The sequence below is a fragment of the Scophthalmus maximus genome, chromosome 20 (genome assembly GCF_022379125.1).
Source record: "Scophthalmus maximus strain ysfricsl-2021 chromosome 20, ASM2237912v1, whole genome shotgun sequence".
NCBI classification, from domain to species: domain Eukaryota; kingdom Metazoa; phylum Chordata; class Actinopteri; order Pleuronectiformes; family Scophthalmidae; genus Scophthalmus; species Scophthalmus maximus.
This window is the reverse complement of record NC_061534.1, coordinates 765435-779734: the sequence shown is the minus strand read 5'-3', so window position 1 is coordinate 779734 and position 14300 is coordinate 765435. Positions and strand designations below refer to the sequence as shown.

The 14300-nt window shown below is 48.4% G+C and overlaps 2 protein-coding genes across 2 annotated transcripts; one reads left to right on the top strand and one right to left on the bottom strand.

Moving 5' to 3' along the window:
• Positions 1–599: 599 nt before the first annotated feature.
• Positions 600–4748, top strand: smyd1a (SET and MYND domain containing 1a). The gene is made up of 10 exons (XM_035607247.2): positions 600–826; positions 2067–2243; positions 2356–2569; positions 2668–2798; positions 3397–3435; positions 3526–3721; positions 3805–3897; positions 3986–4149; positions 4224–4392; positions 4473–4748. The coding sequence occupies exons 1-10, from the start codon at positions 624–626 to the stop codon at positions 4623–4625; spliced, it is 1539 nt and encodes a 512-aa protein (XP_035463140.2). The 5' UTR covers positions 600–623; the 3' UTR covers positions 4626–4748.
• A 373-nt stretch (positions 4749–5121) lies between these two features.
• On the bottom strand, positions 5122–13979 carry dqx1 (DEAQ box RNA-dependent ATPase 1). Its single transcript, XM_035609266.2, has 12 exons — positions 13724–13979; positions 11961–12327; positions 11648–11841; positions 10019–10472; positions 9301–9618; positions 9052–9151; positions 8518–8676; positions 8122–8313; positions 7751–7876; positions 7454–7644; positions 6693–6883; positions 5122–6069 (listed from the first exon to the last, which is right to left on the bottom strand). Exons 2-12 carry the CDS (start codon positions 12279–12281, stop codon positions 5877–5879), a joined length of 2439 nt encoding a protein of 812 aa, XP_035465159.1. The 5' UTR covers positions 12282–12327; positions 13724–13979; the 3' UTR covers positions 5122–5876.
• Positions 13980–14300: the final 321 nt, after the last annotated feature.

The following is a 14300-nucleotide window of genomic DNA, read 5'->3' as shown; positions in this document are numbered from 1 at the left end:
GCAGAGGGCGACTCTATGAGAACATAACTTTACTTCTCACTTGATTCATAACGTCAGTAAAACATTTTATGGTTCAATCTTTGGTTTCAAGTCTTTCTCAACACATGATGTTCATTTTGTACATTAGGGTTCATTTACAGTCACATAGACCAAGTGTTGGGGGCGTGGCTACAGGTGTAGGTGGACAAGCTCCCAGTAAGGTCACGCCCCCGGCTGCAGGACGACGTCGTGGTGGGTTGATGCAGGATTCAGTTTGTGGAGGATCCTGTTGTTCAGGTCCGTCTTGTGTTCACTGCTCGTCCTGCTGCCACCTGGTGGCCAAAAAGACAACCGACTCTTCTCTAAAGTCGCACTGTACTGCACCGTGAGCAGGAAAACTAAAATAAAATAAATAGAAGAAGCCTCTGAATGTGTCTGAGCCGCTCGGTTTCCCGTCATGTGCCTCTGACAGACGGTCACAGCTGCGATGGACCAAAATATCCCAGGAGGAACCAACCCACCCAAACAAGGGGCCGACTGCCCCGGACCCCCTCTCCTCTCCCCCCGTCCCGCTCCGGGGAGGTGGTATAACCCCTAGAGGGGAGCGAGTTTATTTATAGGGAAGAGGGTGCAAGTGCTCCTGGATGAGGACTCTGCACACTCGGCAGCATTACCCCTCCGCCTCCTCGTCCATCCTCTGTGTTCGTACAATGACTGTGGGCAACATGGAAAGTGCTGCAGTGTTTGATGCAGGGAAGAAGGGTCGAGGCCTGAGGGCCACCAAGGAGCTCAGCGCCGGGGAGGTGGTCTTCGCCGAGCCCAGTTTCGCCGCCGTGGTCTTCGACAGGTACGAGTCTCCTTGTTGGCTTTAGATGCATCGTTTCTCAGCCAACAGGTCGCTGCAGATGTGGCCGACGCACTGTAGGTGTGTGTGTTGTGGACAGAAGCTTCAGGCGTCTCTGCTCCGTGACCTCATTTCTAAATTCTCATGACACCAGCAGCAAGGACACCGTCGAGGTGTCATGTGAACTCCAGCATGACATACTTTTGGATTCAGTTTTCAGGCTCCACCGAAAAGGATTCCGACAATGTGCAAAGCTGTCAAATTCATTTCTTCAAATTGAAAACTGGGAAAACGTCACAAGAGATTTCAAGAGATGCCTCTGATTCTGAGGTGCTGTTTCTATTTGACATGCTGCACTTGAAATATCGTTTTATTTCAGTTGCAAATAGTGTGGAAGGTTCATAAAAACATAAACCAATGGTAGAAAATATTTTGTGGATACAACAGGAGACCTCTTCAAAGAGAACTGGTCCGACGTGCTCCACATTGTTGGACTGAGGTAAACTGACATTTTTAAGAATCCACAGTGTTGCGTCGTATATGAGAGCGAGTAGCTGTAGCAGACCTGCAGAGAGGATCTGCCTGATGTCAGACCGACGGCGTCCATGAGATCAGAGCTTTTATGAATAAACTGTTTACACACAGACACGATCTGTGTTCACTCAGGCTTCTGTTTGAAGTCGGAATCCGAGAGTTTCCAAACCTGGTTTTTACTTTTCTGCCCTTCGTCCAGATCCACACCAACATTTCATTGATTCTTTCCTGATTCATGTTCCATCAACATGGAGCTTCTCATCCTGCAGACAAACAGACACACAGACAATATTAGAACGCAGCAGCTCAGCGTGTGAAGTCCTGCAGCGACAGATGTGGAGCTTCAGTCAATGTTCACATCAAACATCTGGATGAAGAAACATCTGTGAGCTCAGAGACTGATCGTGATGTGACTGTTGGTGTCCGACCAGCTGCTGATGGTGTAGAATGATATATCGTACCATTCCAACAAGAGAGACTATCTCTCTTCCAGGCTTCTGAGATAAAGTTATCAAACCTTTCTGAACAGAACTCTGAAATACTGTGATGTGTTGTTTTCCTATTTTTTTTTGCCAAAAATGACTTTGACGAGCAGCTTCCATCTGTGGTGAATATTGTTAGTTTCATGGAGATTGTATTGTGTTATTGTTCCGTCAGTGCAGTTTCTCAGAGATAAGTGATAAACGCTTCGGTTTCATCTGCTCCTCAGTTTCTCCTCTCAGGTTTGCCACAGCTGTTTCCGTCGCCAGGCCAACCTGCACCGCTGCGGTCAGTGTAGGTTTGCCCACTACTGTGACCGCACCTGCCAGACGGCATGCTGGGACGAGCACAAGAAGGAGTGTGGAGCCATCAGGAAGATCGGCAAGGCGCCCGGCGAGAACGTCCGGTGAGCTTCATCCAGCAGGAGACGGGACAACATCACAACTGGACTACACACTCTGAGTCAGGACAGATGTTTCCTCATGTCTGACCTCTGACCTTCTCCAACCTCCTCACAGTCTGGCGGCTCGTGTGCTGTGGCGCATGCACAAGAGCACGGGTGTGGCGTCCGACAGTCAGCTGATCCCCGTGGAGCAGCTGGAGGAGCACGTGGCCGACCTGCCCGAAGACGAGCACAAGAAGCTCGAGGTCGACGTGAACACCTTCCTGGAGTACTGGTCCTCTGGCAGGAAGAAGCACTCGGCCGACTTTGTCTCGCACATCTTTGGCATCGTTAGTCGGAATAGTTATTGTTATTCCCAAAGGCTTCATGAGTTAAATCAGCAAATTGCAAAGTTAACCTGTAACTACACCGTCCTCCTGTCTCGTAGATCAAGTGTAATGGATTCACCCTGAGTGATCAGAGAGGCCTGCAGGCCGTCGGTGTGGGCCTCTTCCCAAACCTGTGTCTGGTGAACCATGACTGCTGGCCCAACTGCACCGTCGTCCTCAACCACGGCAAGTAGGTATCTGAGGTCACAAAGATGGCGGCGTCTGTGGGTGTAAACCTTTTTTAAATGCTGGAACAGAACTTGAAGCCAGTGCAATGAATCAGGACGACGGACACCATGGACATCTTCAGCACAGGCTTGATCTTTGTCCTACATTTAGGACCAAGGGCCAAACTTTGAACCACACTCAACCTTCTGAGAGTCAGTACAGAAATTCAGGGGTAAAAAATCCACATCGGCCATTTATCTAAGTAGAATCTGTCTCTTTATAAAGCGGAGGGAGACGTGACTGAACCAGTGGTTTCACTGTTCTGTGTGTTGACGGACACTGATCCTGTTAACAAGCTGCAGCAGCTGCAGGTTGGTGCTGCAGACTCTAATCTCATCACGTCGCCCAACTCAGCAGGATGCGGCTTAAAAAGACACAGCAAATGATTCGCTAAATAATGTAACAACTAGAATGTCTCTCGGGAGATTCATATCTCCACCAACAACAGTTGTTAGATTCAATCAAGCTGCACCAAATCTCTGAGTCACTAAATCTGTCTGAAATTCCTCCTGTAACACACACGAGCACTAACATTGACCGAGTGTTATTTTCCTCCGCAGCCAATCAGCTGTGAGTTCTGCTCTTCACTCTCAGAGGAGGTAAGTACCGCAGCCGGTGGACGGAGTTAATGGAGACGAGTAGGACAAAGATCCTGAGAACCAGAACCCACCCTGTCCTCCTCTTGCCAGAATTGAGCTGCGAGCTCTGGAGAGAGTTCCCGAGGGCGCGGAGCTGACCGTCAGCTACGTGGACTTCCTCAACGTGTCCGTCGACCGCCAGAAGAAACTCAAGGAGCATTTCCACTTCGAGTGCACCTGCGATCACTGCAGCCAGCATGCCAAGGACGACCTGATGATGGCCGCCGCCGAGAGCGAGGGCAATACAGTGAGTTGGGTCACAAACAAAAAATGGATTATTTCTTCATCTCTTCATGTCTTGATTCTTCCTCCTCGTTGTTTCGCTCTCAGCCCTCATCTGACAAGGTGAAGGAGGTGACGGCCTTCAGTAAGGAGAGTCTGGAGAAGATCGAGACGTCCCGTGTTCAGGGGGATTACCATGAGGTAAACCATGCTCCTCTCCTACTGTTGTCTCTGAAGTTGTCTTCTGGCCAACAAACGTCTGTCCGCTCTGGTGTCCGTCCTCCGTCAGGTGGTGAAGTTGTGTCACGAGTGTCTGGGGCGGCAGGAGAACGTCCTGGCTGACACTCACATCTACAAGCTGCGTGTGCTCAGCGTGGCCAGTGAGGTGCTTTCGTTCCTGCGCTCTTTCTCCGAGGCTGCGGGCTACGCCCACAAGATGGTGGAGGGATACACGTGAGTGAGCGCTTCGTCGCTACAACTTTCAGATCCTCAGGATCCTTGTATCATCTTTCCCGTCTTTTGAACAGGAAGTTGTATCACCCCAACAACGCCCAGTTGGGCATGGCCATGATGCGGGCGGGCGTCACCCACTGGCACGCCGGGCAGATAGAGGTGGGCCACAGCTTGATCTGCAAGGCCTACGGCATCCTCATTGTCACCCACGGATCCAACCACGCCATCACCAGGGACCTGGAGGTACAACACTCGAACCTTTGTACTAAATCTCAATATTCAGATGTCATTCTTGCAGTAATGTTGCGTCTTTGTGTCTTCAGTCCATGCGCACGCAGACGGAGATGGAGCTGAAGCTGTTCAAGGAGGATGAGAAGGTGTACCACGCCATGAGGGACGCCGCCCTGATGAAGCAGCCCGTGACCGGCATCTCCTCTGCTGACGAGAAGATCCAAGATGTCTCTCGCAAGCAATAGAAGCCTTCACGATCAGATCAATAAACCCCCTGTGATGCACCATGTACAGTTGATTCACTGCATGAAGCTCCGCCCCCGGGCTGTTCTGTATGGACAGATTGTGCAATAAACTTGGACGTACAACACGCGTTGTCATCACTTACACAGAAACACATAACTTCCCTAGCGGAGGTAATGCCAGAGACTCTCATGACTCAATAATCGTAGAGACAAACCTAAGTACGAGGCTCCACCTCATGTCACTATACTTGACTCATATGAACACAGTTATGGACAATATATACTAAATATTACACACTGTAGCTTTAAAGTCTCTTATTTTGAATAGTGCTCTATAAATAAAGCTTTACTTTCTTACTTCCTCTGGCGAGACCGAGCTTCTGCGTCAAAGCTCACAAAACCAATCCGTCCACACTTGAAGGCAAATTCCTCCCAAGAAAAATCGTCCTCTTACTTATTGATCTTCTTCTCTTATAATGAAAATATCAGCTGAGACTTTTGAAACATGAAAAAAAATCTTCTTTATTTGAGGCTCTTTCTGCGTAGGCAGGTTCGTCCTATCACATAGAACACGAGTCCACTTCACACAGAGGTTTGTCATTCTTGACACGAGGTCACAGAGAAGCAGGCAGAGCGAAGATCGACGCAGGAAAAACAGAAACTTTAGAGAAAGTTTATCAAAAAGCTGAAAATAGAAGCTTTGTGCTTTCACAGGTCATGTGAGCCCTGAGGAGCCGCTGCACAAAGGTCAAAGGTCACGCAATGATAACATGGTTTCAGTATGATTTGCTTTAAATAGCATTTTTGACGAAAACGACCCGTGAGTGGTTTGATATATTTTTCCACATCCCTCAATTTTTTTCTTCAGTTTTTGCTGTTTATTGTTGTTATTTAAAAATATTTTAATTTATCGTTGTCACTGTATCCACGGCGACACTGTGATGACGATGAAGTGTTGAGACTGTTTTCGTTGAATAATTTAGAAACGTAGAAATCCCTCATTAAATTGGGATGAATTAAAAAAAAACATTTAAAAATGTACAGTGAAGACAAACCGCACCACGAGCACGGAGAACATGAAAAGGTCACCATATATTAACGACACGTTACTGTACATAAGTGTTTTTCAGGTAAAGTCCATTTGAAATTATCACAGTGATTCGATTTCACAGAAGAAAACTAATCTCAGATCAGAAAGCAGAAAAGTGACAGTTGTGGCTTTTTATCCTCGTTTCCCCGAGCGGCTCCGTCTCATTGGACGACGCAGAGCTCGGTGTCCGACTGACTGTGGGCGTCGCCCGCCCCAACAGAGTCTCTGCGAGTCCTTCCGAGCTCGTCCGAGCCCTCGTCGCGCTCCAGACTCTGCCTCAGCTCCGTCAGCTGCTCTTTCCCGTCGCTCGACGGCAGGTTCCCCAGGTAGAACTGAGGCGTGAGCTCCAGCAGCCTGCAGGGGCAGAGGAGAGTCACTGACAGCTCCTGACCTCCAGTACGTGGTGCATTCAGGGTCAGACCAAAGCCGGAAAACACAAATGATCCGGCACAACACAGAAAATTTTCCCCCTTTCTGTTTCGGACGCAGATGACGGGAGAATTCTAATGCTAATAAAATAGCAGCTTCTTTATCAAACTAAAGCTTCTATGGAAGCGAATCTGTCTCACCAGACTTTGAGATTTAAAAGGCACTGAATTTCTGCTGCAGAATTTTTTTGTATCTGAATTTTTTGCATCTGAATTCACACAAATTTCAATAATTGATATTCACTTGTGTTTTTTAATGTGAAAAAATCAGTGAAAAAAAAAATATGTGTATTAAATTTCAGCTTAAAAAATAATGCGTTAAAAAATGAATGTTACACATTTCATAATGTGTTGGAAATATTATTACTTTTATTAATAATTAACATTTAAATTTAAGACTTGGTAAACCTACCTACTAACCCTATGTTCAAGTATCAGTACTTTTAAAAAATTTGAAGCACATTTGTACAAAACAGCCATTGCCTAGCTTAGCATTAGCCGTAGCACCGTGTAAAATTCTACAATCCCAAGTCGCACAGGTCCACTCACATCTGCGGGTGGACCTCGGAAGCGATGCGGATGCAGTTGTCGCGCGAGATGGTGAACTCGTGGTAGAGGACCCAGCTGGGGGGGGCGGGGCACGGTTGGCGACACAGGTAGGAGGAGAAGGGATGCAGGTGAGCCACGTGGCGGTGAGTCAGCAGGAGGTAGTTACCGGCGCCGTCCACGTCGTGAGCCACCTGAAGAGAGAGAGAGCAGCAGTTTACTCACAAGGTCGATGCATTCGTTACTAGCTAGCTACAAGCTATTGCCAAGTTCAGACTGCACGTCGTTTTGAAGGCGTCGGATCACTTCACAAGACAAGATCTTTCACCAGGAGAAACCCCGACTATGACTCAAGCTTTTGTTACAAATTGTGTGTCGAGGAAACTTCTGTCCTGACACTCAGACTGTTGAGTGTTGAGTGTGGTTAAAAGGTCGGCCCTTCGTCCTAAATGTACTGAGACAGAGCGTTCCTATGGAGACAGACATTCTGTCTGTTTGATGACAACATTATTCTGAGAGAGGTAAATACGCCCACAGAGACACCATGCACTGACCACCTGTTGATCTGTGTCCGGACCAGAAATCTCCTCCATATGTTGAGCTCCTGTAATAAATACTTCTGCTCAAGACTTACGGTCTCCGTCTTCCTGATTGAACGGCATCAATATTTACCATTACAGTGTGAACTAGGCATTACTGTACCATTATGTAATTATTATGTATATATAATATACATAATATATTATTATGCAATGCTGCTTTACTTTGAGGAAGAAGCCCGAGATCAGCGCTCGCTTGATGTTGGTGCAGTTGTCCTGGCAGCCGAACGCCGGGGGGGAAACGGGAAGCTCAATACGCTGCATCACCTCCAGCAGCTCCGCCCTGATCACCGCGGCCAATCGCAGCGAGGTGTGACTGAGGAAGTTGGTCGCGCACCAAGCCTCATCCTGGTTATCTGCAATGAAACCAGACGGACATGATTAGTAAGTGTTAGTTGTGTGTGTGTGTGTGTGTGTGTGTGTGTGTGTGTGTGTGTGTGTGTGTGTGTATACTGTACGTACGCTCGGTGAAGGCCTTGTAGATGTTAATGAGGGTCATGTGATCTCCCTCCGTGTGCATCAGAGGTCTCCAGTGAGCGACAGCAGCTTCCTCTCTGCTGGTGTCAGAGGTGATGAAGCAGGACGGAGCTGCGACCAGACAAAGATAAGATGTTCACACATTCATAAATAAAAATCTGTGGTTTTTATTCTATAACTTTTTTATTTTGATATTTATTTTCATATTGTTTTACTCTGTAGCACTTTGAGATTGCTTTTAGCAATGAAAAGTGCTCTATAAATGGAATTTATTATTATTATCATCCATCTCATACTTTTTCATCATTTCCATGATCATATTCCTCCTCATCATTTATAGTAAATATGATATACACCTGTGAGCATGGCGGCGATCGTGAGCAGCTCGTCCACGCAGTCGTACTCGCAGGCAGCGATCACGGCCTTGGCCAGTGACGGCTCCAGTGGCAGCTCAGACATGATGATGCCGACCTCCGACAGGTTGCCGTCGTCGTCCAGAGCTGCCAGGTAGTCCAGGTCCTCCAGGGCCTGCATCAGGGCCTCGGGGGCTGGGGGTGGATATGTGTGAGTGACAGGCAGGAAGGTCCGTCTCTCTCTGACTTCCTTCCTCTGTCTGTGGCTCTCAGGCACAATGGTTCCGACCTGACCGGAAATCCCAGCTAGCACTTTCCCCCTCTTTACTGTTTTTGTGCTAAGCTAAGCTAACCCAGATTTTAAATTCTCAAACTTTTCCTGTAAGTCAGTAGTTTTACCTGGTCGGTCCAGGAACTTGCACTGTCCCATGTCGGCGATGTCGAGCCTCTTGAGCAGCAGCACCAGGTGGCTGAGGTTCTCCTCCACCACCCCGGGACAATGAGCCTCCGTCATCCCGTCCTCGTACACCGACCGCGGGTACAGACGGAGACACAGTCCTGTGGAGGACGAGACGGACAGAGAGACACAGTCACAACACAGTGAAATCTCTGTAGATTGTTGTTGAGGTTTTTAACCATGAAATCTTTGATAACCGATTATTAAGAGATGACAATCTTTGTCCTGTCCAGGATGTATCCCGCCTCTCGCCCAATGTTAGCTGGGATTGGCTCCAGCCCCCCCCCCGACCCTTAAATGGATAAAGCGTTAGACGATGGATGGATGGATGGACAATCTTTGTATCTTCCACTAGGACTCGCAGTTGAACATCACACATCAGCCGCAGAATTAAAATCCGTTTCCTGTTCTACTGTAGAGGCTGTGAGTGAATCAGCTGGTAACCAGAGCAGCAGCAGCGACAACCTTTGACCTACCTGGCAGTCGGCTGTTGACCCTCTGACCCCTCATGTCCGCCTGGTGTTTGCTGATCAACCTCAGAACCTGCGAGTTAGCTCTGATCTGCGGGTTGTAAACCTGAAGCAGAACATGAAGACCGAAACGTGTTAGTTTCTTTTTCACTTACACTTAAGAAGAATTTAAATATTGTGATGTTTCTCTCAGCTCATAATGAGCGAATGAAAACAATAAGACATATTGTAATAATCAAATCATAATCATCTCACAGTTTTGAGTTGAAGGCCCGTGTCGACGACGTAGCGGACGGCGGGCAGAGAGAAGGACGCCTCCGACAACGTGTCGGTGAGCACGACCTTCCTCTTGACTCCCTGACTCCCGGCTGCCAGTGCAGCGCCTGCGCAGCCATTCGCGCCCTCGGAGCCGCCGCTCTCCCTGAGCACAGAGGAGTCGGGGTCTAGGGGGTCGTAGACCCGCTGCGTCAGTCCGCCCAGTCCGGCGTGGAGCGGCAGGATCCGGAGACGACCGAGCTGAGGACTCAGAGCAACGCACTCCTTCTCCAGCAGCGACGCACACTCGTCTACTTCCTGTACGGAGCAGAGGAGAGAGAGTCAGATTGTGTGTGTGTGTGTGTGTGTGTGTGTGTGTGTGTGTGTGTGTGTGAGGTTTATCTAGGACAGATCATCTGATACCAGACTCCGGCCGTCACAGCAATGCTGTCGCCTTAAACCAGCAATTGAAGGTGTGGTGTTGACAAAGGGAGTTCAATTTCACCAGAGGCCTCTCAGGTGGACGTGTCCTTGTTTCGCTCCTCTCACAGAACAAAGGAGGTGAAACTCGTCCAGTTTTATTTTTGTTATAAATGAAAAACACTTTCTCTCCCACATCACCTTGTTTGGTATGAATGTAAACACATACAATGTCCACCAGGGTTCTGTCTGTGTTCTATCGTCCTCTGGGACGTATACGAAGTAAGAAGCTTGTTACCTGTGCACTCGCCAGAAACACCATCACGTCTCCGTCCTCTCCTCGTCTGTGCAGGTCCAGCACCACGTGACAGGCGGCAGCCACCGGCTCCTTCCCCGAGGGAAGCTCCCGGTACATCGTCTCCACCACCGTCTCCACCACCGTCTCCACCACGGCCTTCCCCTCTTCCTCTTCCTCTTCCTCTTCCTGGCGTCCAGCGGCGGGGTCGGCATCCAGGCGGAGGTGAGGGACGGAGGCTCCCAGGAAGGCGGCGAGGCGAGGGGCGAGCACCGGGTGCGTGAGCAGCACCACCCGGAAGTTGTCGGGCCTCTGGCGGCAGACGTCGCACAGCAGGCCCAGCAGAACGTCGGTGGGCACGGTGCGCTCCTGCAGCTCGTCCAGCACCACCACGCCGTACTGGTGCAGCAGAGGGTCCGACATCATCTCCTCCAGCAGCAGCGTGTCGCTGACAAACCTGCAGAGTAAAGACAAAACAACTTAAAACCTTAAAACAAATGGATTTCATAGGTTTGTAAATCGATACCACCACTAACGGCCTCGAGCGCCGTCAGAGAAACCTGGGAAAAAAATCTATTTCATGCCGACACGAAACCAGAGCTCGGACAAACACGTTTTTTTTAAAAACTTTCCTCTGAAGAAAGTCTGTTCTTCCTACGAGCGTCATACTTCATACCAGACCCAGATCAATATCTGTAACAGATCGGTGCGTCACTAAATAGAAATAAAAACTATCTATACAGCCGCAGAGTCAAAGTGCAGCCGAGTGCGAAACAAGGAACATGTAACATCGTGGTCTGTCTTCTACGTTCCGCCTGCGGATCCAGATCAGCAGAGAGATAATAAAAAAACTGAAGCAGTGAAAGACTGTGAGAGCACTTGTTATAATAGTGATCATTTGATCAACACTGATGAACCATTACACAGTATAAAAATATCCCACTAAAAAGCCCAAGGGTAAAAAAAAAAAAGAAGCTCTGAGCACGAGGACTTATGGCAGATTTTTGATCATATTCTGTTTTATGTAGTTTAGTTTTTTATACAGTAAGTTAAAGTAATGGTTGACATTTGAATCAGATGAAGCTCTTGTGTCTGTTTGTTCGACAGAGAGCTGGAGGCTTTTCTGTCAACCAATAAATCTAAAGACATAGATTTATGTCTATGTCTTTATCTACCGGATACATGTTGTATCCAGTTTGTAAGAAGTAGTTGTAGTTTAACAAATAGTTATGTACTGAAATCATTTCTCAAGAGCTCCTTATCTTTTATTCTAAGCTAGGTCAATTAGCCTTTAACCAAACAGAATATTACCAAGGAAAAAATATTTAGGATAGTCAGTATGAAAAATTTTACGTTTGTACTTCAATCAATATATCTGTGAATTTTACAGACATGACGTAAAACGAACAAATCCAAATTCTCCCAAAAGTGAAGCCAGATCGTCCTGATCGCCCCCTGGTGTCTGTCTGCAGTATAGGTCAGAAGCCCCGCCCCCTCCATCTTAGCAGATGGGACATGGACCTGAGTAGACGTTCAATAAATGTTTCTATCTATATCTATATCTAAATCTAAAAGCGACGTCATCATGTGAATTTGGTACCAACAGTTTCATCTGGATCAGCTCCTCCTCACCTGAGCAGCGTTTCGGGCGTGCAGCTGTCGTCGTGTGACACCCTGTAGCCGACCTCCAGGCCGAGGCTCAGGTCCATCTCGTCGGCCACGCGGAGCGCCAGACTCACCGCCGCCACCGCGTGCGGCTGCGAGCAGCAGACCAGGCCCTGGGAGAAGTGGTAGGACAGTGCGAACTCCACACACCACTGAGGCACCTGAAGGCAGCACGGACCAGAATTACAACAAATACTGTCAATTTGTGTAAAAAACAAAAGATGTTTAGAGCTGGACCCGTGTGAATCTCAGTGATGACATGTGATGACGTCATGGTTACCTGCGTGCTCTTCCCCGCCCCACTGGTGGCACTGAGCAGCACCATGCTGTGGTTCTCCAGCTGCTCCAGCAGACGCCGCCTCAGCCTCCACACAGGAAGCTGCTGCCGCTCCTCCAGCAGGGCGTAGTAACGGGAGGAGAACGGCAGACCGTCGTACGGGTTCACCTCCAGGTCCCCGAGACCTTCCTCCTCCTCCCCTTCTCCTCCTCTTCCTCCTCCATCTCCGTCATCGTCTAGATCCCCGGACAGGAGGGAGGACACGGAGAGGGAGTCGAGGGCCGCCGCCGATGAGGGGGAGGGCTTCGCTGGGGGCGATGACATCGTCAGCGGAGGGCGGGGATGAGCACGGAGTGAGGCCTGAGGTTATCTGCAGAGGAATGAGAGGAGGCGGAGTCAGGACACTGAACGCAGCAAGTTCAAAATCGTAAACACACTCGAACACAAACACCACGTCACTTCCTGTCTCCACAACGTCTCCGTCCACCACCTCTGGTATTTCACCAGTGGAATGTGTCCGTCTCCGCCCAGAAGCCTCGGAGTCCGAGTGTCACTGTGTTCGACAGCTGCGACGCACGTGATCTGTTCACAGACGACAGGTTTGTTTGACCTGCAGGAACCAGACCAACGCGGCCTGTCATCAGTGTGTGTCAGAAACCCTCAGTGTATGTAATATCATATTAAAGTACTGGTTAATTCTGCGATGTGGATGTGTAATTCCTGGTTATTCCACTGACTGAAATACATGGAAAAGAAGTTAGTTTATCTCCTCTGTGACTCTGATACTGACGGACTGCAGGTTCTTCATCATCAGCCTCAGTGGCCTGATGCAGTCACAGATAATCAAAGAACTTACCTTGGTATAAATCGCTCACTGCCCCTTTAAGAATTTCTTTTTCCTAAGCTGACGGTTTGGTCAGAAAGAAAACCTGAAGGTGTTGGTAGGTTGTTAGTTGGATGATTGGTTAGTTGGATGATTGGTTAGTTGGATGATTGGTCGGTTGGTTAGTTGGATGATTGGTTAGTTGGATGATTGGTCGGTTGGTTAGTTGGATGATTGGTTAGTTGGATGATTGGTTAGTTGGTTGATTGGTCGGTTGGTTAGTTGGATGATTGGTCGGTTGGTTAGTTGGATGATTGGTTAGTTGGTTAGTTGGATGATTGGTCGGTTGGTTAGTTGGATGATTGGTCAGTTGGTTAGTTGGTCAGTTGGATGATTGGTCGGTTGGTTAGTTGGTTAGTTGGATGATTGGTTGGTCGGTTGGTTAGTTGGATGATTGGTCAGTTGGTTAGTTGGATGATTTGTCGGTTGGTTAGTTGGATGATTGGTCAGTTGGTTATTTGGATGATTGGTCGGTTGGTTAGTTGGATGATTTGTCAGTTGGTTAGTTGGATGATTGGTCGGTTGGTTAGTTGGATGATTTGTCGGTTGATTGGTTGGTTGTGGGTTGTTGGTTTGTCATTTGGTTTGTTGATTGTTGTATCACACAAAAAGTACAAAACAGATTTCCATGAAACCGTTGTGTCGTGGATCTGGACAAAAGGAACGATGCAGGAATCGTTTTTACACTAATGACTTTCTTCTCAATCAGACGCAGTAGTGAACCGTCGGTCTGTCCGGACACCCGAGAGAACTCGACCCCTCGTCCTCACGAACCAGAGCTTCTCTCGTCTCGTGTCTGACGGTCACACGCCGACACAACACGCAGGAGCTCGAAGAGCCGAGCCGAGCCGAGCCGAGCCGAGCCCACACGTCACAGTCTTACCTGTGAGACATGTCGGCGGACAGGTGAACATGTAGTGTCCGCCCTCGGCCCGCTGCTGCTGCTGTTGTCCGGTCCGCCCGGTTCCCTCCTTCCCTCCCTCCCGAACCGGACACCGACTGGACACGAACCAGGAAGAAAAGGGGCGAGCCGACCCGGTTACTTCCGCCTGACGACCGCGGTGATAAGAGACGCAGGACGCTCCTCTAGCTCACAGCCGCCATGTTGGAGCTGTCAAACCTCGTGACGCGTTCAGGGCTGCTCGGAAAACACAACATCCGCTTTGGTGACACCAGATGAAATGATTTACACCATTTATTTATTCATTTATTTATTAATAAAGTTTGTTCAGTTCACTACAGTGAAATTAATTCTCCTTTAACTGCTGCGCTGCCACTCAGTGGTACAACCTTGTTACATAATGACTGATATTTACTGTATGTGAACTTGGCGCCACCTCGAGGCAGAAACTGCAAATTTTAAAATACAGAATTAATCCTGATAAATTTATAAAACTGCCAGATTATATTTCTGAACATGTTTCACAGGAAAACATAACCTATAAAGTTTCATGTTCAAA